The sequence below is a fragment of the Spermophilus citellus genome (assembly GCF_964194105.1).
Source record: "Spermophilus citellus genome assembly, chromosome: 6".
Taxonomy (NCBI): domain Eukaryota; kingdom Metazoa; phylum Chordata; class Mammalia; order Rodentia; family Sciuridae; genus Spermophilus; species Spermophilus citellus.
In genome coordinates, this window is record NC_138187.1 from 36,721,141 (window position 1) to 36,745,302 (window position 24,162).

At 56.5% G+C, this 24,162-nt stretch overlaps 1 protein-coding gene across 10 annotated transcripts in view; it reads right to left on the reverse strand.

The window, feature by feature from the left end:
• TNRC18 (trinucleotide repeat containing 18) overlaps positions 1-24,162 on the reverse strand; it is a gene marked incomplete at its 3' end in the record, with an annotated part of 91,376 nt that overhangs the window by 39,451 nt on the left and 27,763 nt on the right. For 3 of the 10 annotated variants that reach the window (XM_081298695.1, XM_081298688.1, XM_081298694.1), the window contains 12 exons: positions 23,115-23,240; positions 20,970-22,589; positions 13,977-14,079; positions 13,539-13,783; positions 12,974-13,120; positions 12,266-12,456; positions 10,708-11,137; positions 8,607-9,599; positions 3,287-3,462; positions 2,582-2,718; positions 2,232-2,360; positions 199-370 (listed from right to left, as the gene is read on the reverse strand). In XM_081298695.1, coding sequence (XP_081154821.1) covers positions 199-370; positions 2,232-2,360; positions 2,582-2,718; positions 3,287-3,462; positions 8,607-9,599; positions 10,708-11,137; positions 12,266-12,456; positions 12,974-13,120; positions 13,539-13,783; positions 13,977-14,079; positions 20,970-22,589; positions 23,115-23,240 — 4,469 coding nt within the window. The remainder of the gene's footprint in view (positions 1-198; positions 371-2,231; positions 2,361-2,581; positions 2,719-3,286; positions 3,463-8,606; positions 9,600-10,707; positions 11,138-12,265; positions 12,457-12,973; positions 13,121-13,538; positions 13,784-13,976; positions 14,080-20,969; positions 22,590-23,114; positions 23,241-24,162) is intronic. The other 7 variants (XM_081298692.1, XM_081298689.1, XM_081298691.1 and 4 more) reach the window with 6 other exon arrangements.

A 24,162-nucleotide genomic window follows, 5' to 3' on the forward strand; every position in this document is an offset into this window, starting at 1 on the left:
GTGTTACTTTGTAAGTCCCTGACCTCTGGGCTTTATTTCTCTGTGCATACACCATACACCAAGGCAATCATTCCTTCGGTTTCTATACAGAGAAGGAGGGGCCAACAGACTTGCAAGGGGAACATGCATTCACTTGGGCATAACCTCTAGGTTCTTGATCCCAGGGTCACAGCACCCTTGGAAGACTGTACTACTGACCTGACTCATGAAGTCAGATGAAGCTTCCTGCTCATCCCAGCTCTGGTTCCTCCCCCTGGCTTTCCCCATTCCGATGAGGGCCTCATGTTCCTCCTCAGGACCCTTGTGCCTCTTCCTGATTCCTGCTCCTAGCTCATAGTCATCTGATGTCAGTAGGGACTTGCTGCTCAGCCTAAAACCAAAAAACACCCTTGGTCAGCACCCTGGCCAGGCCACATTGGAGGGCTGGTGACCACCCTTGTGGCCCTGAAGGGTTGGGCTCTGGATGCTGAAGCACAGACCGTGATGAATACCAGAGTGACCAGTCTGGGGAGACAGACCTTTTAAAACTACAGTGCTAGAATGCGGGACATTTGTGAATAAGGCGGAATGAGATTCTAATGTAAAAGAAGAAATGTAAAGTCAGTATCCTCTGCCGGCCTTTCTCTTACGTGCTTTGACCCATACACACACACACACACACACACACACATACACACACACACGCATCTTTAAATGGTAAAATACCTCTTTACAAAAACGCTCCAAGAACAAGGGAATCCACCAGGATGGGGGGGTGGAGGGAATTAAATCAAGACTCATGTGAAGGAGGAAGCACTTGCTGAATTCTGGTTTCCTCATGGGCATAGGCAGCTGGGACAGTGACAAAGACTTGTCTTGCTGCTTTAGGCTGAAGCTTCCCAAGTGATAGAGGAGGAGCTGACCTTTGTCTCTTGCGTTGTTTGTGCCTTTTATTTTAGCCACAAAGCAACACATCATTCCATTTTTTATTCCTCTCCCCCACCCCACACCCCCAGCACTGAGGATTGAACCCAGAGGCAATATTCTGCTGAGCTACATCCGGCAGTAGTTTTTATTTCAAAACAGGGTCTCACTAAGTTGCCAAGGACAACCTGGAACTTGCAATCCTCCTGCCTCAGCCTTCTTAGTCACTGGAATCATGGGAGTGTGCCACTATGCCTAGCCATACTGTTTGCTTTTAGATGAGAAAACTGAGGCTTGGGAAAGCTAACACCTGGCCCAAGGTCACAGTAAAGGGTGGAGATGGGACTCAAAGCAGAGAGTTCAGCCCCTGCCCCCGCAGGGTCCATATTCCTGACTGCTAGGTTTGTGCTGTTGGTGGCCCCAGCCACTTGTTCTCTTCTCCAGAAGCCTCTTCCCTACCCTCCGATGGCTGCTTGCAGGGTGTTTCTTCCTCTCCACCCTTTCTTCAGCAAGAATATCCAAGGAGGTCAAATGTGAGATGTGGGGGCCGTGGGGCTGTTTTCTACCAGGAAGACCTGTGGACACCCCACTGCCTTTTCTTTGCACTTTGAAGCTTCCACAAGCTAGGGTGCCCAGCACCCACCCAGCCCGCCTGTCCCAGGCTGCAGCACACTCCCAAGTCCTTTCCTCAGTGGGCCTCATTTGGTTTGTCTACAGATGGGGGGGGGACCCCAAAGCCTGGCCCTGGAGAGAGAGCTTCAGTTCAACCAGCCAGCATTCAGCTCAGCCTCCAGAGGTGCCATGTGAAGCTGCTCTGCTGCCACCCAGGAGGATCTCATTCCCAGAGCACACAGAGGCGGCGGCCCTCTCACAGGAGGCAGCCCTGGTCTCGGGCAGGACGAGCCATCAGGTCTGGCCAGGAGAATGGGGAGATATCGGGTGTGGAGAGGACCCAGCAACAGCTCAAGTAGAGCCAGTCCAGCAGGGCTGGTGGCACAGCAGTCCCTCCACAGGGAGGAGGGGGATGGGGAGGAGCAGGAATTAGTCCCTATCCACAGAGGAAGTGGGCAGAGCAGGAAGATAGGCCAAGCACTTGGGTCGCGCCACAGAAGACCTCTCTCCGGGATGCTCCTCCCAGCTCGGTGCTCCTAGCCTCGCTTGCCCTCCTGGCCTGGGTAGCGCACTGCACTTCCTGGGAGCCACCATTCCAGGGGGCCAGAGCCCCAGGGACTGAAGGTCCCCAGTGCCCAGGTGTAGGCACCATGGGGGCCCTGCTCCTCCCCTCTGAGATCAGAGCCAGTCCCCGACCCCCGAGGGGCCAGCCTTACTTTCTGCTACTGTTGTGGCTCTTCCCTCTCTTGCGGGGGGGCGACAGGGTGCTCGGGGCGTGGGTCCGTTTCCGCGGCCTGCCAGGGCCTCTGCGTGCCAAGCTTCTATGGGGATCCTCGTGCCTGTCCCTTAAAAAGAATCACAGGCTTGGCTGTGAACCTGGGGTGGGCGGGGCACAGAGAAGGGCACAGGCTGCACGCGCGTCACTTGGGTCCACGCACACCTGACAGCTGCCAGAGCCAACCTACCAACACTAGCACTGGCGAGGTAGGAGACGGGCACCCGCCTGCTGCTGCCTGACCAGCTGGCAGGGCGAGCCCCGCCACACAGGGGCTGGGGTCACACTCACCCGGAGTCCCGGCGTCGCTGGAGCTTCACCAGCTCCCGCTGCTTCTCTTTGTACTGCCGCTGGACCTCGGCCAGCCGCATCCGGAAGTCCAGCTCCAGGGCATCCATATCCTCCAAGGAAGACTTCATGGCGTACATCTGGAGGGGCAAGGGGAGGAGGGCCAAGGAATGAGGATGCCCCGCGGGCGCCCACTTGTCAGTGTCCCCTCTCAGAGATAGGGACAGTGAGAGCCAGGCCCTAGGGGGCTGCAGGGACCCTAGCTTGAATCCCATCACTGCCCCTCGCTATGGCCTCATCCCTGTCTCTATGCTGGGACTATAGTGCTGAGTCTACGGAGTGCTGCCCACCAAGGCACACGATGGAGTGGGGCACAGCGCCTGCCGTCACCAGGGCGCAGTGGATGTGGCTGAGCATGTTATCGGAGAGCACAGGGTAGAGAGGGCAGCACCAGGCCTGGCTCCCAGGCGGTTCTATTCTCAGTTCATCAAGCTGCCACCATGTGACGTGCCTGATGTGATAGCAGATGGATAACGAAAGCCAGGAGGGAAAGCCCTGCCCAGGGCCACATGGAGAGGCCATGGAGGAGGCTGGCTGCTGGCTCCAAGCCAGCCGTGGCCCAGCAGGACAGCACCTTAGTGGTGGGACTCCCACCCCAGCCTCTGCCCCACAGGCCACGAGACAGGAAGGCAGGCCCGCACAGCTCACCCGCTCCTCCTTCTTCTGCATCCAGCTATACTTCTTGTTGGGGTTCAGCTCCCGCGGAAGCCGCAGGTTCTTGAGCGGGTCCACCAAGGGGCTGTCCAGTACCTCTTTCAGCATGTGGCTGCTGGCCGCCAGCAGGCTCTCCAGGGAGGGCCGCACTGCCAGGCCTGCCTCTGTCCCTGCAGACAGGGAGGTAGGTGAGCCCGCACAGAGGGAGGGGCCGGGGCCACCAGCAAGTATACTGCACCCACCCTGTTCAGTGCTCCTGAGGCAGGGACAGCTCATGGGCATTGCCACCAACTCCCTCCCTGATCCCAAACAGAGTGAGCACAGGTCCCAGGCCACAAAGCCATAAGGCACCTGGAGTAGGGCCTTACTGAGATGCAGGACACAGTGTGAAGAGAAAAGAACAGGTGAGAATAACACACAAGGATCATCCTGTCCCCATTCTGTGGGGGAGCAAAGAAGAACTTCAGGAGAGAGGCCAGAGGCCCACAGAGGTTCTTTCTAGGAGTGAACAAAAGCCCCTTCTCCCCGACACACAGGTCCCTCCCTGGGGAGACCACTGTTGATGCAGTTTCTACAGAAATATTTGTGCATATTCAAATATGCCTAACATACATCACTCCTATATAAAGATAAAAATAGAACCCATCAATACACACGACATGTCACACTCTGCTTTTTTTTTCTGCTCAACATCTTTTTACATTAGCACATAACAAACAGGCCTAGCTCTTTTTTTTTTTTTTTTTTTTCAGTGCTAGGATTGAACTCAGGGCCTCAAACATGCTAGGCAAGTGCTTTAGCACTGAGCCACATCCCCAGCCCCATACCTCATTCTTACCTTGACCCTTACAAACACCATCATTTTGGAAGGCCAAAAACCCTAAAATATCAGCAATTTAATAGACAAACCTAACAGCAGCAGGGTAACTCTTTTGCATTCACGAGTTTCATTAATCTGAATAATCACTACTGGTGGCATTTAGGTGTCTCCAATTCTCTTTGTAGTAGACAGAGAGGCCCACAGCTTGGACCTTATACATTAGGGAACTCCAGCCAGCGTGATCCATGTGACTGGGTCATTCACATGAATGGACGGCAGTTTTCCCTAAAAAATACTTCAACACCCTGGACAGAGGCCACTCTTACCCAGCACCTCCACATCAGGAAAGGAGAGCTTGTTCTAGTCTCTACCAAGTTAAAATGAGGAAATTTTTAAATTGACATTTTCCTTTGATCTCAAACATGATCAGATTTTTGTGAATGTTCCATGTGTGCTTGAGGAAAAAACACATTCTCCATCTCCATGACCGTTCAGAGCTCCACAGATGTATGTTAACAAGCACAGGGTTGAGATCAGGCCTTTTCAAAACCCTTGGCCCTGTGCACCTTGGGGGTTGGTGGGACAGGTCTAAGCTGCTGGGCTGTCATTGCAGGATGTTCAGCAATGTCCCTTGCCTTCTTCCACTAGATGTCAGCATCGCTCCCCCAACATCCTCTGGGGAGCAAAATGGCCCCTCGTTAAGCATCACTGGTTTTGCTCTTATTTACACTCAGGGAAATTAAGGCCTCCAGGTGCAAAATCCACCAGCTCCAGGGGTATCACACTGAAGCAGGAGGGGGGGGGCACCTGACACGACACCTCTGCCCTGCCCACCCCCTTCCAGGTCCTTGGGAAAGAAGGGGCAGCTGCTATTTTACAACTTTGTCACCTCCTCCTCCCTCCAACAAGCCAGCCCTGCTTAGGCTCTCAACTGACATTCAAGGGACACCCAAGTGGCCTCTAGGCCAGGCATCATGGGTTCAGTTGTGTTCTTCAGTGTACTTTTTTTCCTCCTTTCTCTTTTTTCCCCCACTTCTTTTGTTTGCAATTTTGTTACGTGCTCCCCAATTCCATATGTTGGACCCTAACCCTAAGTACCACAGTATGGAGACAAGGTCTTTAAAGAGGTGATCAAATTAAAGTAAGGTCATTAGCTAGGTGCAGTGGCACACGTGTGTAATCCCTCAGACCTGGGAGGCTGAGGCAGGAGGATCTCAAGTCTGAGGCCAACCTGGGCAACTCAGCAAGACTCCGTCTCAAAAATAAAAAGGACTGAGGATGTAGTTCAGAAGTAGAGCATCCCTGGGTTCCAACCCCAATACCACAAAATAAGAAGGTGAGGTCATTAGGGTGCAGCCTAATCCAATATGGCCTTTGTCCTTATAAGAAGAAAGTGTGTGAAGACAGGGACACACAGGGAGAAGACTAAGTCCAGGAGAAAAGCCAACAGTTCTCTGACAAGTTCTCAGCAGGAACCATTCCTACCCTGTGCCCACAACCTGATCTCAGAATTTCTGGCCTCCAGAACTTTGAGACAAGAAATCTCTCTTGCTGAAGTCTCCAATCTCTGGTAGATCTTGATGGCAGCCCCGGAAAACCAACGTACCCGTGGATGGCTCTAGGACCACAGAGATGACCCAGGAGCCAGATCTGCACTGAGACCCTAATGGGACCAAGCCAGGTGCACAAGGCAAGAGGACAAAGGTGGCCAGTGACCCCCAACCCAGGGACCCCAGGCGTGGCCCCCTCCTTGACAACTCCGGACTTCCTGACCCTCTGGCCCTTCCTCAGGTGCTGCTGAAAGAAAGCCCACCCCCAGTGACTGGGATAAAGAAATTTTCATTTTTTTCCCAGAAAAAAAAAATTTTCCACTTAACTATTTTAGTGAATGGAAAACAGTGCTGGAGGGGCTGGGGATGTGGCTCAAGCGGTAGCGCGCTCGCCTGGCATGCGTGCGGCCCGGGTTCGATCCTCAGCACCACATACCAACAAAGATGTTGTGTCCGCCGAGAACTAAAAATAAATATTAAAAATTCTTTCTCTCTCTCTCTCTCTCTCTCTCTCTCTCTCCTCTCTCACTCTCTCTTTAAAAGAAAAAAAAAAAAGAAAACAGTGCTGGACTTTCAAACAGCCCCACACAGCAGGTGCACATGCCAGGTGCCCATGTGAAAGGGACACCGCTCCCAGAGAGAGGTGCCACTTGTCTGAGCTTCCTAGGAACCAGGAGGATCAAAAAGTCTTGAACATGTGCCCTGTCCTGGGCTGAGGGTGTAGCTCAGTTGGCAAAACGCTTTTCTAGCACGCGTACGGCCCTGGGCTCCATCCCTGGCTCCACATGCAAAAAAAGTGGCCGTCATGACCCAAGGATTCTACCTCTGGGCAGACAGCCCACAGAAAATCCAAGATAGGGACAGAAACTCTCCTACAAGGATAATCATCACGTTATCTGTAACTGGAAAGAAGAAAAGGAGGCAAATGAAAATACCTGACAGTGAAGGGTGAGGTCACCAGGTGCTACCGTGCAGGGACTGGGTCAAAGGTCAGGGCCTTCACTAGACAGAAAACTGGGCAGGCAGCCCATTAAAAAAAAAGTTTCTAAAAACCACAGCTTTGAAAAACGTTTCATGAAGAATATATTAAATGAAGAAGGCAGGTTTCCGAGTCCTGTTTAATTTTAGAAGCAAAACATGTACAGGTGTGCAGGAAAAGTTCTAGGGAAAACACACAGAACCCTGGTAAGGTCTTCGTCCTCTCTCCAAGGATGTGGGGGGGGGGCCTCCCTGCTGGATCCAAGCCTACGCCTGGGCAAGCAAGGCCACGGCCACCAGAGCCCCAGCCACATACACTTGGAGCACCTGGCTTCCTATTCTGCGCTTCAGCCTTGTGCCCAGCCCAGAATTCACGGCCCCTCCTGCTGAAGGCACTGTGGACCACCCCTTCCTGACACCCTAGAGGTGACATCTCCGGTCAGAGGCCAAGCATGGCCAGTGTGGCTCATCTCCCCAGCCACAGGATCTGCTGCTGCTGCAGAGAGCATGAACCCCAGGCAACAGATGAGATGAGAGTCTCAGCATTTCCCCCAGAGCTGCCAGGAAAGGAGTGGCCTCTTTTGAAAGGCAGCTGAGCTGAGCTGAGCTGGGAGGAACTGTTGGAGCCCCCATGAGGGCAGTGAGCCTGCCCTGAATGAGGCCAACAGAGAAGAAAGTGGAACAAGGAGAGGGAGGGAGGGAGGGAGGAGAGAGATGGGGAAGTAGGGACACAGGAAAAGAGAAACTGCTACAATTTGGTTTGAACACCTGGATCCAGCCATACCTGAAATTACCAAGTGCTGCTCAACTTTGATTCCATAAGCCAATAAGTTCTCTCCTGCCCACCCCCGTTTTTTTAAATGTGTGTGTGTGATGCTAGGGAATGAACCCAGGACCTTACACATGCTAGGCAAACATAGGTAAACACTCTATCACAAAGCCACATCCCGGGCTGGGGATGTGGCTCAAGCGGTAGCTCGCCTGGGATGCGTGCGGCCCGGGTTCAATCCTCAGCACCACATACCAACAAAGATGTTGTGTCCGCCAAGAACTAAAAAATAAATATTAAAAAAATTCTCTCTCTCTCTTCTCTCACTCTCTTTAAAAAAAAAAAAAAAAAGCCACATCCCCATGTCTTTTTAAATTTTAAGATAGGGTCTAAGTAGCTGAGGCTGGCCTTGAACTCACAATCCTCCTGCCTCAGCCTCCCAAGTAGCCCAGTAGCTGTGATTACAGTATCACACCTTTTTTATTTTTTTAGTACCAGGAATTGAACCCAGAGGAACTCAACCACTGAGCCACACCCCCAGTCCTTTTCCAATTTATTACTTTGTGACAAAGATGAAGGGAATTGAACTATTTTAGTGAGAGAAAAACTGTGATGAACTTTAGAATAACTACATACACCAGTTTAGTGAGGCCCTTAAATTGCTAAGCCTGGCCTCGAACTTGTGATCCACCTGCCTCAGCCTCCTCGGTCATGGTCACTGGGATTATAGGGTCATGGTCACTGGGATTCTAGGCATAGGCCACAACACCTGGCCTAAACCAATTTAAATGAGAATTGTCCCTTGCAACCCAAAGAATCCTGCTGATACAAAACACACCACTGATGGAATGAGGAAAAATTCTACCTCCAGGAAATCTACCCAAAGACTGGCTGCACACAACAGCCAGCGTATGTAACACCACTCAACTGGACACTTGAAAATGCTGGAGAGGACACATTTTGTCATGTGTAATTTAACACAATTCTTAAAAAATGAAAATGAATAAGCCATGTTCTGGGGGTGTTAAAACATCTTACTAAAAAAACATGAAAACTTTTTTTTTGGTGGGGAGAGGGGGGATTTGTGAAAATATATTCATACATATACACAATAAAACAGTATAATTTGATGGATTTCATTCCCCAGTAAAAACGTTTTTTCAAAAAGCCCCAGACCTCCCTGCCAAGCAAGCTCACCTGCCGCCTCCTGGCTCCTCCTCTCCAGCTCGGCGATCTCGCTCAGCAGGGTGATGCCCTGCAGGAAGCTCTGCTCCAGGGCCAGGCTCTGGGTCACCTCCAGTTTCTCCAAGGCCTGAATTCCAGAAGCCAGGGGGGGCAGAGGTCTGGCCTGGGGCAGCTCCGCTGCGGCCACCAGGGCATTCATGCCAGCCAGCGGGTCCTCCAGGCCAGCCAGGAACTGCTCGGAGCTTGCCTCTTCAAGGTAGCAGGTGCTGCCAGGCACAGGTGCAGCCTCCTGGTCCTCTAGACTCGGGCACTGTCCTTCCCTGGTGGGCAGGTCACAGTCCGGCAGTTCCAGGCTGGGCTGGGGCTCACTCAGGGCCGGCTGGGCCAGGCCTTCCTCTGGCTCTGCCTCCACCACAGGAACCTCCATGGGCACCTCCAGGGGCACCTCCACTGGCTCCTCCTTAGCCTCCACCAGCGGCTCAGGCGTCAACCGCCCCCCAAGCTCCAGGGTGACCGCACCAGATTCTGTCCTGCCCGGCAACTCCACCTGTGCTTCGGCGCTGTCTGCAAAGTCTGGGTGCTCAGAGCCCTCGCGGCAGCCCGGTCCAGCTGCACTCAACGCCTGGGCCTCCAGCAGACCACCTCCGCAGCCACCTGCAGGGCTCGCAGCCACCATGGTTTCTGGGACAGGCAGGGCCAGTGGTGACTCCAGGGCGGGCAGCTCTGTGGGACCCTCGTCCACGTCCTCCACTTCTGCCTTCACCTCCCGATCGGCCAGTGCTTCTTCCTCTGGGGTTTCCCGCAAGGGCTCTGGGATCTTGGAGGGGGACAGGCGGATGGGTTTGTCCTCAGGGGAGAGCGCCAGGCGCTCAGGCCCGTCAGCGGGGAGCGGCACGTCGGGGGCCAGGCCATCCGCATCGGCGGCTGCTGTAGGCTGCAGCAGGAACGGGTAGGGCCTGCCATAGTGTGGCGGCAGGGCCTGGAACGGGTACCTGGGTGGGATATCTGCCAAGGACACAGGAGTCAGCATGGAGGCCACCGGGGCTCTGACAGCCCTGGTGTCCTCACCAACACCCACTCGCTACGCAGGACAGGCACGCCTGCTGGGCCAGCTGCAGCCTGGGAGCGTTTCCAGGTGATCCCGAGAAATCCCAGGGCCCTTCCACATGTCTGGGGCACGCAGAGAAAAACCCGTCACCACCTTGTCCCCAAGGATCTTGCTGTCTCCAAGGCAGAAACCGCAGCCCTCCCTCTCTCCCCTCCACATCCCGGGGGAAGCTGCACCAGAAACAAACGCTGAACAAGGCTGTGGAAGGCCCCAAACTCTGAGCGGCATCAGGGGCTCCAGCCCAGCAGACCCTGAGGTCCACACCAACGATGTAGTTGTTCAGAGCACAACAGTGACCTCGTTCTGTCCCCACCACCACGTGCATGCTCCCTCAGAACAGGAGCCACATGTGGTGATTCTCCACAGCAGACCCAGTGTACCCAGGAACCCGACAAAGGGGAAGGAGCATCAGTACACTCCCGGGGCCAGGCACATGCTCAGCATTAACACCAGCATCAGACCAAACTACCCCAGAGAGGGCAGACACCTGCCCAGGCCCACACAGCACTGGCTCCAGACTCTGAATTACACACCAAGTCCTTCTAAGCACAAGCTCATGCTGTAAATGGCCCCCAGGCAGGGGACACAGGTCTCAGCCCCTAAAGCCACACACGATAGGTTCTGGTGGACACAGGAAGAGTGTGTGAGTGCACCCAGCACAGCGGGGACTGCTGCTCAAAAACAGGTGCCCCTGAACTACCAGTGCAACAACTCAGCACCGACGTGTGCGAAGAGGCCTAAAAGGTCTTGCTTTGCTTAATGCTCAGAAAACTTCCTGGAGTGGATCCTAATAGGATGCCGTTTCCCAGGCCCTCTCTGAGGGGAGCCTGGAGAGGCGGGGGTCTGTCTGTGTGCACAGGAATTCATCCCAGAGTCTCAGCAGTGGGCCTGGTACACAGTAGGTGTTCAACAGAGACAGAATGAATGAATGAGCAAACAAAGGAACAGAGGAGGGCAGGTGCTACAGCAGCCAGAGTGAAGGCAGGAGGCAGGCCACACCCCTACCTGAGAACAGGGCCTGGAAAGGGCTGGGGGCTTCCTTCTCCAGCTCCAGGTCCTTCTTCTCCACCACGTTCTCAGGGGCCTCCTCCTTGCGGGTGAGGGCAGGGGTGGGTGGTGGGGAGGCGGGTGGTGGGCTACTGGGGTGGGAGCTAGGCGTGGCAGGGTAAGCGTAGGTGGGTGGCTTGGACACGTCCTCTAGCTTCTGGATGACCTTGGCCTTCAGAGCAGCCACAGGAGAGGCGCGGGGAGATGGTGGTGGGCTCATGGCCTTGCCATAGGTGCCTGAGGGGCCAGCGGACAGGCCAGGGGGCTTTCGAGGCAGCAGCCCCGGGCCAGCAGTAGCCAGGTTGGCCTTGCCCGAAGCCTCCAGGCCCCTCTTGCTCGCCTTCTCCTCCATCTCGGCCCGATGCTCCTGGGCCTTCAGCCGCTCCTGCTGGGGAGGGGGCAGCAAGCAGGGTCAGCACACAGGAGCCATCACCCAGTACCTGCCAGCCCGAAGTCCTCAGCCTAGAGAGAACCTCAGCCAGACCACCCACCCCTTTCCGGGCCTGAGATGGACGTTCTGCCGGGCACCTGGGTAACAATGCAGGGTTCCACATGGAATTCCAAAGACAGGCAGCTGGGCGGGTACAGGTGGGCAGCCACTGGCTGAGGGGCCCTGTGGGCCTGAAGTCCCTTCCCACGAGGGCTGGTAGGGACCTCCACCCAGACTCTGGCCCTGCTGGGACCCTCACGGTTGGCTGGGGAGAGCTGGGTGAGGGCCTGAGGCTCCTGAGGATGAAGGGGCTGCCCTGTGCCCGGAACCTGAGTGCTGAGCGCGTCAGCTATGACAGAGCGCCCGCTACCTGCTGGGCACGTCACTGCATTATCACCTTTGGGTCCCAAAAACACCCAAAAGGGCAGAAGGAGCCTGTTCCTCCGTTCTATGACAAATGGAAGGGACGAAGCAGGTCCAACACCGGCCAGTGTTCTGGGGGCCCAGCAGCACACAGCACCCCGGCCTGGCCACTCCCACAATCACCACAGCACCACCCACAACCCAGTGACAGCAACTCCCAGCGCCTCAGGTTCTGCAAAAAGGGAGATGAAGCCACTCACTGAAGGACACTCAGCCAGGCCCAGCAGAGCTAAGACTGAAACCCAGGCCGGGGCCACCCAGCTTCCTTCTTCAGAGCAGCCACTCTCCAAGACAGGAGGGGACAACGCCAAGCAGAGAACAGACACTCCAGAACGCCTCAGGGAGACAGAGGACTGTGGACCTCAGGGAGTCCAGCCTCACATGGGGACGCCTCCTGCACTCTATCTTATGGGACCAGGAACTCCAGCAGCAGCCTGCTCTGACCCCCAGAGCCACCAGGCAGGCAGTAACCACCCAGTGGCTTCCCCACTGCTTCCTGTGCACTCCTCCAGGGTCTGTCCACTTCTGGGCCTGCTATTCACTCTCCATGGGGGGGCCACACCAGGGCTGCTGCCCCTCCCTGTTCAGAGGCCACCTCTTGCAGGAAGTCCTCACTGACCTCTCTGGTCCGTCCTCCTCCCCCCCAGGCGGCCCTGGACTCACCACCAGCTGGGCGCTCCTCTGCAGCTCCAGGGCCTGGGCCGCCTGCTGCTGCAGGTACAGGAGCTCCTGCTGCCGCAGGAAGTGCTGCTGGGAGAAGAGCTGCAGCTGCTGGGCGTGGTGCAGGGGGCTACGTCCCGGTGGGTACAGGGTGGGCCAGAGCGGCGGCACGGCGGCCCGCTCCATCAACTCCGCTGCAGGAAACAGACCATGGAGGGCTGCATCGGCGGCCTGACTCCCCACGGTGCCCGGGATGCCATGCCCTGTTTCCCAGAGGGGGACGCAGCGGCCATTATGAGCAGAGCTGTGGCCCCTGGTCACTTCTGGGAGCAAGAAAGCCACACTAGAGACCCAGGGAGAGAGGCCCTGTCCACACTTGCAGGTAGGATGTCCCCTGGCCTCACAGGGCCTCAAACCTGCAGAGTTATACCAGGGCCACCATGGAGACTCTGCCCAGTAGCCTGCAAACTGGATCCCCAAAGGTATGGGGTGCTGAGATGGGGGGTCTACTTGTGGGGTCTCTGGGTCTGCAGCCATTAAAACAAAAACCTCAAGGCTTTGAAATATGAACTCCACTGAGGCTGCCGCATTGTCTCTGGGCCTGTCTGCTCCCCGCCCTGTTGTGCAGGGCCACCCAGCCACAACCCTTGGCATAAGGGACAGTTGGGCAAGGCTAGCCAAAGCCCCTCCCACCAAACAGGGGTCACTTACCAAAGTGAGGCAGGTGATCACTAGGGATGACCACCAGCTGGCCTGACTGGGGGTCCCTGACAAACTGGTAGGCGGACGGCAGAGAACCCCCGAGGCTGGGTGGGAAGGCAGGAGCCATGCCCTGGTGCAGAGAAGGGGGGCCCAAGCCTAGAAGGAGAGACCCAGGCCCATGTAAGTGCCGGGAGGCTACGACTAATTCATCCGAAGGCCGCCCTCGCCCACCCCGTCCCCAGGGAACAGTCCAGGTCCTACCCTGGCCAGGTCCCTAGTCTCCAAGTCTCTTGAGATCTCGAAGAGGGAGCCAAGGGACAGAAGAGCAGCCCAAAGCAAACAGGCCCACAGAGCTACCCCCCTGGGCACCTTCCCCAGCAGGCAGGCAGATGAACCCCTCAGGGCAGGGCAGCGGCCTTTACATCCCCTTGAGGGAGGGGAGGAAGCCTGGCCCAGGCCCCTACCAAGGGAAGGCAGGGGCCAGCGCAGAGCACCTGCCCTGTATCCAGCCGCCACCTGCCCACCATCTGCCCTTCCCCAGGCAAGGAAAGAAGTACCCCTGCCCCCCACTCACCATAGGGGTGTCCGGTGAGCCACATGGACGTGCTGCCCGAGCGGGGCAGCCAGGGGTGTGTGGCCAGGTGGGCAGCAGGGTCAGCGGACCAGCGCCCAGAGCCAGCCAGCGCAGGGCCCCCGGTAACCATGAGGTTGGGGTTCAGGCCATTGGGAGCACAGCTGGTGGGGTGCAGGCGGGCCAGGTCAGCCAGCTCCTTACTTTCTCTGGAAGGGGGAACACACATTGGGGACAGTCCAGGCAGCCTGGTGACACGAGGCAGGGAAGGGGAGCATGCGAGGTAGCCTTGCTCAGGCTCAGAAGGGGGCCCAACGTGGGTCCTGCACTAGGCCAGCTCCAGTTCTGAGGACCACCACAGTGTCCGGTAGTCAAGGGGCCAAGCCCACCTGGGTCACCCAGTCGCCCTCACTCCCAGGCCCAGTCCCCTCAAGTCCTCACCGAAGCAGCTTCTCCTGGTCCCGGTCCAGCCGTCCCCCCAGCAGCCGCTCTTCTCGGTGCCGAGCTCGGTCATCCGCACAGTCATCATCGGCCCGGCCGTGCCCTGGGGAGGTCCAGGCAGCAGTGAGACCCCCCAGCACCAAGCACTCAGGCTCTGCCCTGCCCCATGGGCCTCTCTTCCCACCTGTCTTGCCCTTCCTGTCCCCTGATCCCCCAATGACGCCCCAGGACCATCTGTGTGGCTCCTTCTCCCCAGAATGCCATTCCTTACGACTCACGGGGTTCCCTCCAACCCGGCTCTGGGTCCTCTGTGCCTGGCAACTTCCCCTCCATCCCCTTCCACCCTGTGAGAGCCTGTCCTGGACGCAGACAGACAACCGTGACCAGAATTAAACCAACAGCCATGGAGACCATAATGAAACATCGTAAAATCCGACACGTAACCAGAAACCATGTTCAACCTGGACACCCATCAGCCCTGGTCCCAAGGACCCAGCAGGGAGCATCGGCAGCCGATTTGGGGGCCCAGCCCCTCGGGCAAAGGCCTCATGGTTGTGGCGGAGAGGGGGACTCCACCGAGGTACTGTCACCAGGGTCTACAGCAGCTGCGCTCAGGACTCTCATGTGTAACAGTCCCACTTGGGACACCACCATCAGGCATCCCCCTCACCTCCCTCTTTCTGTACCCCCAAAGAGCAGAGCCCTCAGGAGACAGGGATGTCAAACCCTCCCCTTCATTCCAGGAAGGAGGGGACCACCAGTCCCAGAGCAGAGGAGGAGCCCGGAGAGAGGGCAGCACAGTCACGAGAGCCAGATGCTTGAGGATCAAGCTTTCTAGGGAGCCAGACGGCCTCAGGTGGGGAGGGGACCCATCATCAGAGACAGCTGGGGAAGGGTTGGTGGGCTCCCCTGGCATGAGCCTCAGAGGCTGCCCAGCTCTGGAGGTGGGCCCAGCAGGGAACCACTGTGCTTTCTGTTTTTTGAACCCAGGGGCATTTTACCACTGAGCTTCATCCCAGCCCTTTTTAATTTTGAGACAGGATCTCACTAAGTTGCTGAGGCTGGCCTTGAACTTGCAATCCTTATGCTTTAAACCTTGCCCCACCCCTACCCCACCCCAGTCGCTCAGATTGCACTGTGCCACTGCATTTTTAAACAGCAAATGGGTGTCCCATAGATGGGGATGGGTAGGGCAGGCCAGGGAGCCCGTCTGTCCCCAACCTGCCTGCCTCCCTGCCCACCCTGTGAGAAGCCCCAGGAGGCATGTCCAGGGCAAGACGCATCCCTGGCCTCCCACTGAATCGCTTCTGCACAGGCCACAGTCAGCAGAGGCGCTAAGCAGATTTCACTCAGTGCAAAGTCACTGACAGGCAGGAAGCAGAAAGGGACTGTGGAAGTGGAAGGGCAGCACCATGGGCAGCTGGGGTGAGGCCTAGCCTGGGCACCCTTGCCTGCAGGGCACGCAGTTCCCACACCAAAGCAGGTTCTGAGCCCACCTAACCCCCTCAAGCAGGATGACCAAGTGGAAGAATGGCAGGACCAGAGGGTCTTTGCCTGTAGACTCCACGGGGCAGCCGTGGCCCAGACAGGCAGCGACAGGCCTGGGAAGAATCGTCCCAGCGTCCACAGCTGAGCCAAGAAATCAGGGCATGTGGCAGGGGCTCGGCCACCTGAGGAGGCTGCCCTCATGTCCGCTGGTCTCTGGAGTCTGGGACGGGCTGTGGGCACAGTGTTCCTGTGTCCCCAGAAGGGCAGGCACCTGGAGTGTAGCCTGGGCTCTGCCTTGGGGCCTCTGCCCTCCCTGGCCTTCTCCACTGCCCAGCTTAACGGCCCATGGTCTCAGGGGTTTCCCATCCCAAGTGCCATCTGCCACCAGAAACCTGTCTGCCAGCCCCTCCTTGGAGCACACCCCAACCTCAGGGCCCCTAGGACACAGCCTCAGGCCACTCCCCTCAAACTGTTTGGTCTCCCAAAGAAACAGGCTGAGTTCAACTGGCCTCCAGCTCCAACCTCATCAGTCTATGGCTCCCCGTGGCCTCTAAACCAGCTCCTCTCCGTCACCCCTCAAAGAACCAAGCCCCTGCCCTGGCCCATGTGCCCACAGCATCTCTGCATCCCTTCCCTACCTCGGGCACCTTTTCCCTGGACGACTCAACCTCGGTTACAAACACCACCTCCTCCAGGAAGCCTCCCCTGAACCGCTCCTCCTTCCGGCTCCCCCGCTGTCTCCCTCCAGCAGCCAGCGCTGCCATTCACTGTCTTCTGCTCCACCAGACCTGGGCTCCGCTCTGGCCTTCTTAGTCCATCTCAGGGTTTGAGAGCCCTGGAAGGAAGCCCAGATCCCCTCCCTCCCCTGCATGATGCCCAACAGAGGGCATTTACAAGCTGCCTCCTGGGAACTCCAGGCACGTTCCAGTGTCACCAACCCAGAAGGCAGGTCCCAATCCTCTCCCCTACATTCCAGATGAGGAAACTGAGGAACAGGGAGACAATAAAACCTGCCCAGGTCCCACGACTAACATCAGCTGGGATGAGGGTCTCAGGGGGTCTTGTCCACCACACATGGAGCCAGACCAGGGTGAGCACGGGTGACAAGGGCCCTTGGTAGTTGTGTCACAGCAACTGCTTGCTGCAGGCCTGTCTGGCAGCCCAGTCCCACCCCAGGGCTGACAGGGGCAGGGTATCCCTTGGCAAAGGCCACCACTGGCAGTCAACACACGTTCCCATGTCACATGCTCCATACCTTGGTCATTACATGCCCAGGGCTCAGGGGGAGACCAGCTCCCAGGGCAACCCCCACCTGGACACCATCTGAGCGTCTCAACAACTGGTCTCCAGCACCACTCAGCCCTGCTGCAACCTCAGCTCTGCACAGTGTGACAGCAGAGTGGCACAGTCTCACAGCCCTCACACCCAGGCCTGGCCACCCTGCCTCCACCAAGGAGATGACAGCAAACGCAGAGGTGGAGAGGCAGGTCCCACCTCATCCCCGCAGGCCTCTGCCCGCCCATCTGTGCACAGGACAGTGACAGTTCCTCCTTGGCAAGGCAGTAGGTGACAACAGGGTCTTCATGGGGTGGCTGGCACGTGAAAGTGGCCTGTTAAACAGCAGCAAAGGTTCTTACTTGCTGGGCCTCTCGGGCATTGTGGGAACTGGCCGCACTGGGCTGAGAACTAGGCAGTGGCCTTCTTAGTCCATCTCAGGGTTCGAGAGCCCTGGAAGTAAGCCCAGATCCTGTGAGGCCCCCGTGTCCTCCAGGAGGAGCTCAGACTTGCATGCACCGTCAGATGACCCAAGACCCCAACACGTGTCTGAGCAAAGGAAGGCTACTTATGAAGCGCCTACTGTGTGCCCTTCAGCACACACTTGGCGCCCAGGAACAGAGATGACCTGGGGGGCCCCAGAGGTTCAGCCTCTTATCCAAGGCCACAGAACTGCAAGGGGTAAGTGCCAAGATTTGAATCCACTAGAGAAGCAGAAAGCTCCTTCTCAAAAGTAAAGACGCAGAGTGGCCAGGGCCGAGGTGCCCGGAAGCCAGCTGGCAACAGGCTGGGGGACAGCCCAGGCCCACCCGGGTGCATGGGTGCCCTGGGCCCAGCCTCCCTGCAAGGCCTCTCAGCACCCATGGCCAGGCTAACTGGAGGGAGAGCACCCCTGCTTACAGGACTTTTTAGGGACAGAAAGAATCCAGCCACCTACTTTTCAACCATCAGCACCAAAAGGAACAGGCAAATCCCCAGAGTACCATCTCAAACCCTGGCCACACCATTCCTCTCTCTCTCATACTCTTCTCTTGAATACACATGCTCATGACCCCACGGGCACAGGCCTCCCGGTTACAGGCTGGTGCCCTGGACTCCGAGATGGGCTCTGAAGACCATGAGCCAACAGAGGTACCACACTGCATCACAGGACCCAAATGCTCGGCTGCCTCTGGGCGGGGGGCAGGAGGGTCCACAGCCCTAAACCCTCTGAGCAGAGGCTTGTCCACCACCCAGCTCTCCATCTGCAATAAGAAGGCTTTTGCTCATAGCTTCAATCCCCAAATAAGGCAGGTACTACCGCAGACACCCCCAAAGTCATGAGCATGGGGTTTCCCTGGCTCCAGGGATCTCCACCCCCAGCATCAGCTCATTCAGTCAGTCAGCCAACACTCAGAAGGCAGCCCTCTCAGCCATCTCTGCTAGAGAAAGGAAATTCCAGGAGCACACAGAACCCACTTCTAGACCAAGGCTGTCCTGGGACACAGGAGAGCAGAGAGCAGATGGAGTCGCACCATCAAAGGTGCTCCAGGGGAGTGACACCTGGCACCAAGGGTAAGGGAACATCCCCACACAGGAGCGGGGGCATGGCTTGTGGAAGGTACAGCTCGAGACTCAGGGGGACCCACTGGGGATTAGGTTGGTGTGAAAACAGCACTCCTGGGAGATGCAGCTGGAGAAACCCAGGCCCTGGACCCCTCCCCAGGGCGAGTCTGGTGGGCTCTGAGCAGGGCCCAGAGGGACAGTTAGGTCACCCATACGGCCACAGCATTTAGACAGGGTTTGGCTGAGACAGCGAATCTAGGACCCAAGTTAAGTCCACAACAGAAGGGTAGGGACCCAAGATGCAGATAGATGTGCTACAAAGTACATCTGCAGTCACATCTGGTGCTGCAGAAAGGGGCTCTGCAGGTGCCCCAGACAGGGCCCTGACTATGGGTCAGGGATGAGGATGGGCATCCAGCTGGGGCTAGGGCTGGGAACAGAGGCTGACTTGAGAAGTCACATGAGCAAGCAACAGCTGGACATGGCCTTCCCAGCCTTGGCCCAGCCTGCACACCACACAACATGGCCCACTCATGTGGTCTCAGTCCCTGGGTCACAGGCCGGGCCCTCTGCTCAACAACAGGCTCTGTTCTGGGCAGAACAAGTCCAGAGTTTCAACAAACATCAGATCTCCAAAATCCCAGGAAGAAACCCAACAGCAAAATATGCAAGAGACACAAGGAAACCCAACAACCAGATTCCAGAAAACACTTGAACTTGCTAAAAGACATGCACCTTTTTTCACCAATGAATTAAGTAACTGCTGGGTTTTTTGGTTGTTGTTGTTATTTTATTTTATTTATTTATTTTTAGTTGTAATGGACAAAATACCTTTGTTTTACTTACTTATATTTACGTGGTGCTGAGGATTGAATCCAATGCCTCAAACATGATGGGCAAGCACTCTACCACTGAGCCACAACCCCAGCTCCTGTTTCTTTTTTATTTTTTTTAATGTACTCATACACTTCATACATAATTAGATTTCTATTAGAAATCCTTACTTTGCCTCCATGACACTCAAATATTTTTTTAGATGTTGATGAATCTTTATTTTATTCACTTATTTATATGCAGTTCTGAGAATCAAACCCAATGCCTCACACATATTAGGCAAGTGCTCTACCACTGAGCCACACCCCAGCTCAGTTCTTTGTTTTGTTTTGTTTTGTTTTGACTTTTAAATATTAAAACACAATGCTGAGGCACTGAAAGTAAGACAGATGGGGCTGGGAGGGTAGCTCAGTGGTAGTTACTGGCCTAGAATGTGCAAGGCCCCTAGTTTGGATCCCCAGCACCACAGGTTAAAAAAAAAAAAAAAAAAAAAAAAAAAAAAAAAAAAAAAAAACCATGGGGCTGGGATTGTGGCTCAGAGGAAAATCGTTTGCCTTGCATGTGTGAGGCAATGGATTTGATCCTCAGCACCACATAAAAATAAAGAGACTGGGGATACAGCTCAGCTGGTACAGTGCTTACCTCGCATGCATAAGGCCCTGGGTTCAATCCCCAACACCACAAATAAATAAAGATATTGTGTCCACCTATAACTAAAAAATAAATATTAAAAAAACCCTCATATACTACCAATGGACCAATGGGCACTTAAAATCTAACTACCCAGGCTGAGGCAAGAAGAACACAAGTTCAAGGTCAGCCTAGACAACTTAGATTGTGTTTCAAAATCAAAAATAAAAAGGGTTAGGGATGGGGCTGGCATTGTGGCTCAGCAGTAGAGTGCTCGCCTAGCACGGGCAGCACCACATAAAAATAAAGGCATTGTGTTGTGTCCATCTACACCTAAAAATAAATATTAAAAAAAAAAAAAGGGCTAGGGATGCAGCTCAGTGAGGGAGCACCCCAGGTTCAATCCCCACTACTGGCAGGGAGGGGAACAGTACCTGAGGTAGTAAAAGTCAAGATCCAAAAGAACTTTAGGACACTAGTTTCTATCCCTCACACACATTCCCTCATTCACTGATTTATCAAATACCTACTATGCACCAGGCCCATGCTGGGGGATGTTGAAATACATAAGGCCGAGTTATCTCCCTCAAGGACTTAGAATCCAAAGCCTAAGGCTAGTCTATTCCTAGGAACCTCTATTCTTAGAAAAATGACTCAAAATATCACCAAGGTGCAATGCACAAAAATATTCCTTGCAACCGTTCTGAACACAAAACATCAGAGCAGGAAAAAACTAAAATGCCCACCAGGGAATGGAGACCTGAACTGCACTACCTGCTGGTGCGTGCTCTCCACAGAATATTAAAGGCCATAAAAAATGATACTTTATAGAGTTTGCAATAGCAGGGGAAACAACCCAGCTTAGTAATATGGGAACAACGCACAGGCCCAAGATCATGTGTGCACGAGGAGCTCTGCAGGCCGAAGCAAACTGCACAGGAAAATGATTTTGGGAAAAGAGATGAAAGTGTTCAAGGCGCTGGGAAAAATATACTGCTCCTTTTTCTTGTTTCCCCTTTTCTGCACCTTATACACCATTCCATGTGCAAAATAAAAACATTAAAAGTTTCAAAAGTGCCCAAGCACACAAGTGGGACAAACAGCAAACAGTTCAGGGAAGGCAGGCACTTGAGGGTGCAAAAAGAGCAGTTCAGGAGGCCAACCCCCAACCAGGGGTACAGCGTGGAGTGAGAAGGGGCCAGGGTGGGGCCCAAGACCTACCTTTGACATTGCTCAGAGACAAGGAGCGCTCCTGGTCCACCAGCCCAGGTCCCAGTCGGCCACTGCCGCCACTGTCCTTCTGTCGAGCTACAGCCACAGCAATGCCCACTGGTGGGTGTCGCACTTCAGCCTCCCCCTGGGCACCAGAGCCCTCCCGCCCAAAGGCTTTGGCACTCTCAGGTCTCTCTGGGTCCCGCTTCAGTTGCCGGGTCCCGCCTGCTGCTGGGCCACCAGGATGGGGGAGCCGGGCCTGGGAGCGGGAGGCAGCCGTGGTTGTGGGGGCGGGCTCCGGCTTCATGGTGCCCAGGCCTCCAAAAGGGCTCTTCTTGCCACAGCCACCTGGGCACACGGCCACCGCCTCCCGCGCAAAGCTGCCACTGTACTTGATAAGGCTCTGCATTGCGGAGGCCTCTCCGGGGGCGTGGGCTGAGGGATGCAGGTCGGCCCCAGGCCGGCCAATGGTGGCCGACGCCCGGGGCAGGGCACCCCCAGGGTCCAGGTAGGCTTTCTTGGAGGCGGCAGCGGCCTCCTCCTCGGCACGGCTGGCATGGTGGTGTTGGGCCGCCAGCACGGCCATCTGCGTAGTGGCAAAGTTACCCAGCTCAAAAGGCTTCCACTTGTGCTCGGGGCCAGTGGGCGCAGGAGGCCTCGCAGGTTCCAGGCCAAAGAGCTTGGCGGCCTGCTGGGCGGCTGCAGGGCCGCGGGGCGTGCGCTCGCAGGGTCTTGGCTCCACTTCGGGCTTGGGCAGCTCCTTGGCTGGCAGGTAGGTGCGTGAGTCCGGGGAGGCGCGCAAGGCGCGGGCCGGAAGGGCGTCGGCGGGCGTGGGGCGCTTGAGCGAGCGGATGACGGAGCTCTTCTCGCGCAGGACCTCAGGCCGCTCCGGCCGCGGGGAGCCCGGCGGCCCCTGCAGCACCCCAGGCCTGCCCACCTCACGCTCTCGGCCCCGGGCATCTCGCGCCTGCGATGCAATCTGGATGGGCCCCGCGCGCTCGTCGAAGGCCTCCACGGAAGGCACGAAGGTGGGCGCCACCACGCGGTGCTCACGGCCCGGCTCACGGAACACGGTGTAGACACCGGCGGGCGTAGGGGCTGGGGGCGCCGGCGGCCCCTTGGGTGGCGGTGGGGGCAGCGGCGAGGGGCAGGGGCGCGGCGCAGGCAGCAGGGCCTCGGCGCGCCGCAGCAGTCGCGAGCTCTCATCCGGCCGGGCCACCTCCTTGGTGCCACTGCGGCCGGCCTCCACCACCAGCGCAGGCAGCCCGGTGTCCGCCACGCCGTTGCACATGCCCAGGGCCGAGGGCTGCAGGGCGCTCTTGCCCTTGGCCTCGGCCAGGAAGGGCGACAGGCGCTCAGCTAGGCGCGGGGGTCCACGGTCCTGGCGGCCCTCAGCCCGCGCCTCCTGGGTCAGGTCCACCACACCACGTGGCCCAACTGCCTCCTCGCGTGCCCGTGGGTCCTTCTTGCCGAACAATGGGGGCGGCTCCCCGCCACGGCGCTCCTTGGCTACACCTTCCCGGGACGACTTGGCCGGGGTGCCTGCGGAGTGACCACTAGGAGTCCTGGAGGAGGGCGCGTGAGAATGCAGGGCGCCTGGGGGTCCTGGCGTGGGCAGGTAGAAGCCATCTGCAGAGAGGAGCACAGAGTGAGCGGGGCCCACCGCCCACCCTCCACCAGGATGCCATGTACTGGGGACAGGGCCCTGTGTCCCCAGGATGAGCAGGAGCATGCTGGGGCAGTCGATGGGAGGGTAGGCTCCTGAAACCAAGCTGAAATCTCCAGCTGGCCGTCTAACCTTCCTGAGACTCAGTATCCTTGGCTGTAAAATGGAGAGATGCCAAAGGTCATTTTAGCTGCCCAGAGGGCAACATGGTTAGGGAGACCACATCTGGAAGATGCCAGAAGACTGTGGGCAACCCAGTACACCTGCAGGAGTCCTTAGGGGCTGAGATCCCAAAAAGGCCTCTTCAGCAGGCATCGCTCAGAAGTTGATCACTTTGGTAGAATGCACAAGGTCCTGGGGTCCCAAGAGCCATGAAAAAAGGAAACAGCTGGGAAGCTGGCCAGTGTTCTAGTGAGGGCCCCAAAAAAGCCCCTGAGAAAACCCACCCTCCCCAGCCCCCACAGTCCCACCCACTTCTATTCCCTGACCTTTCTGGGTATCAAAGATGCTGGGCTGGCCCAGCTGACTGAGGAGGGGACTCCCGCTACTGGGGGGTTCCAGGTGGGTCAGGTGGAGGTAGGATGGGTACAGCCCGCTGGGCAGGTGGGAGAAGCCTGCAAGAGAAAGAAAAAAGGGCTGCATCACTTATGCCTCTCACAGGAGCTTACTCCCAGCGATTTCTTGGAAACAAACCATTTTGGCCATCAGCCCCCTGGTGCAGGGAATCCGAGGTTTAATGCCAGCTTCCAGAGAGACACTTGTCCCTCTCCCAGCCATGCCACTGTAGGCCTCCCTCCAGTCCCAGGCAGCCCGCAGGGGCTTGACTCCTCAAACCCCCAGGAAGAAGATCAGAATGGATCCTCCCAGGAGGGGACGCTGATGGCCACAAAAGCATAGCCTGCCCTGCTGCTGTTTTTACACTTGAAACCTCAAAATCTGGTACCAGGGACTGAACTCAGGGGCTCTCAACCACTGAGCCACACCCCCAGCCCTATTTTGTATTTTATTTAGAGACAGGGTCTCACTGAGTTGCTTAGTGCCTCGACATTGCTGAGGCTGGCTTTGAACCCGTGATCCTGCCTCAGCCTCCCACGCCGCTGAGATCACAGGTGTGCGCCACCGCACCCAGCAAAAAAACACCTCATTTAATATCTCATTTACAGACAGGAAAAAAGGACTTGGAGAGGGGCACTTGCCCACGGTCACACAGCAGAGGAGTCTGGCTTTGAACTGAGGTCATTAGACCCCTCAGACTAACGTGGACCCCGGAGGGGCAGTTTTAATGGACCCCTTCTCTGCTATGTGCCCCAGGGCTGATCACTCACCTTTTTGGAACCTTATTGGACCCAGGATCTCTGGCTGCCAGATCTCCCATCCTTCAAGGGTCCCCCCCCAGGCTTTCAAAAGGACTCCCCACCATCAATGCCCAGACTCAGGGCGTCACAGGACAAAGAGAGGAAAGGGCAGCCACAGACAAGAGAATCAAGAAGCCCAAGAGGAATGAGGACAAGAGGCCACCTGGCAGGGTGCAAGGAG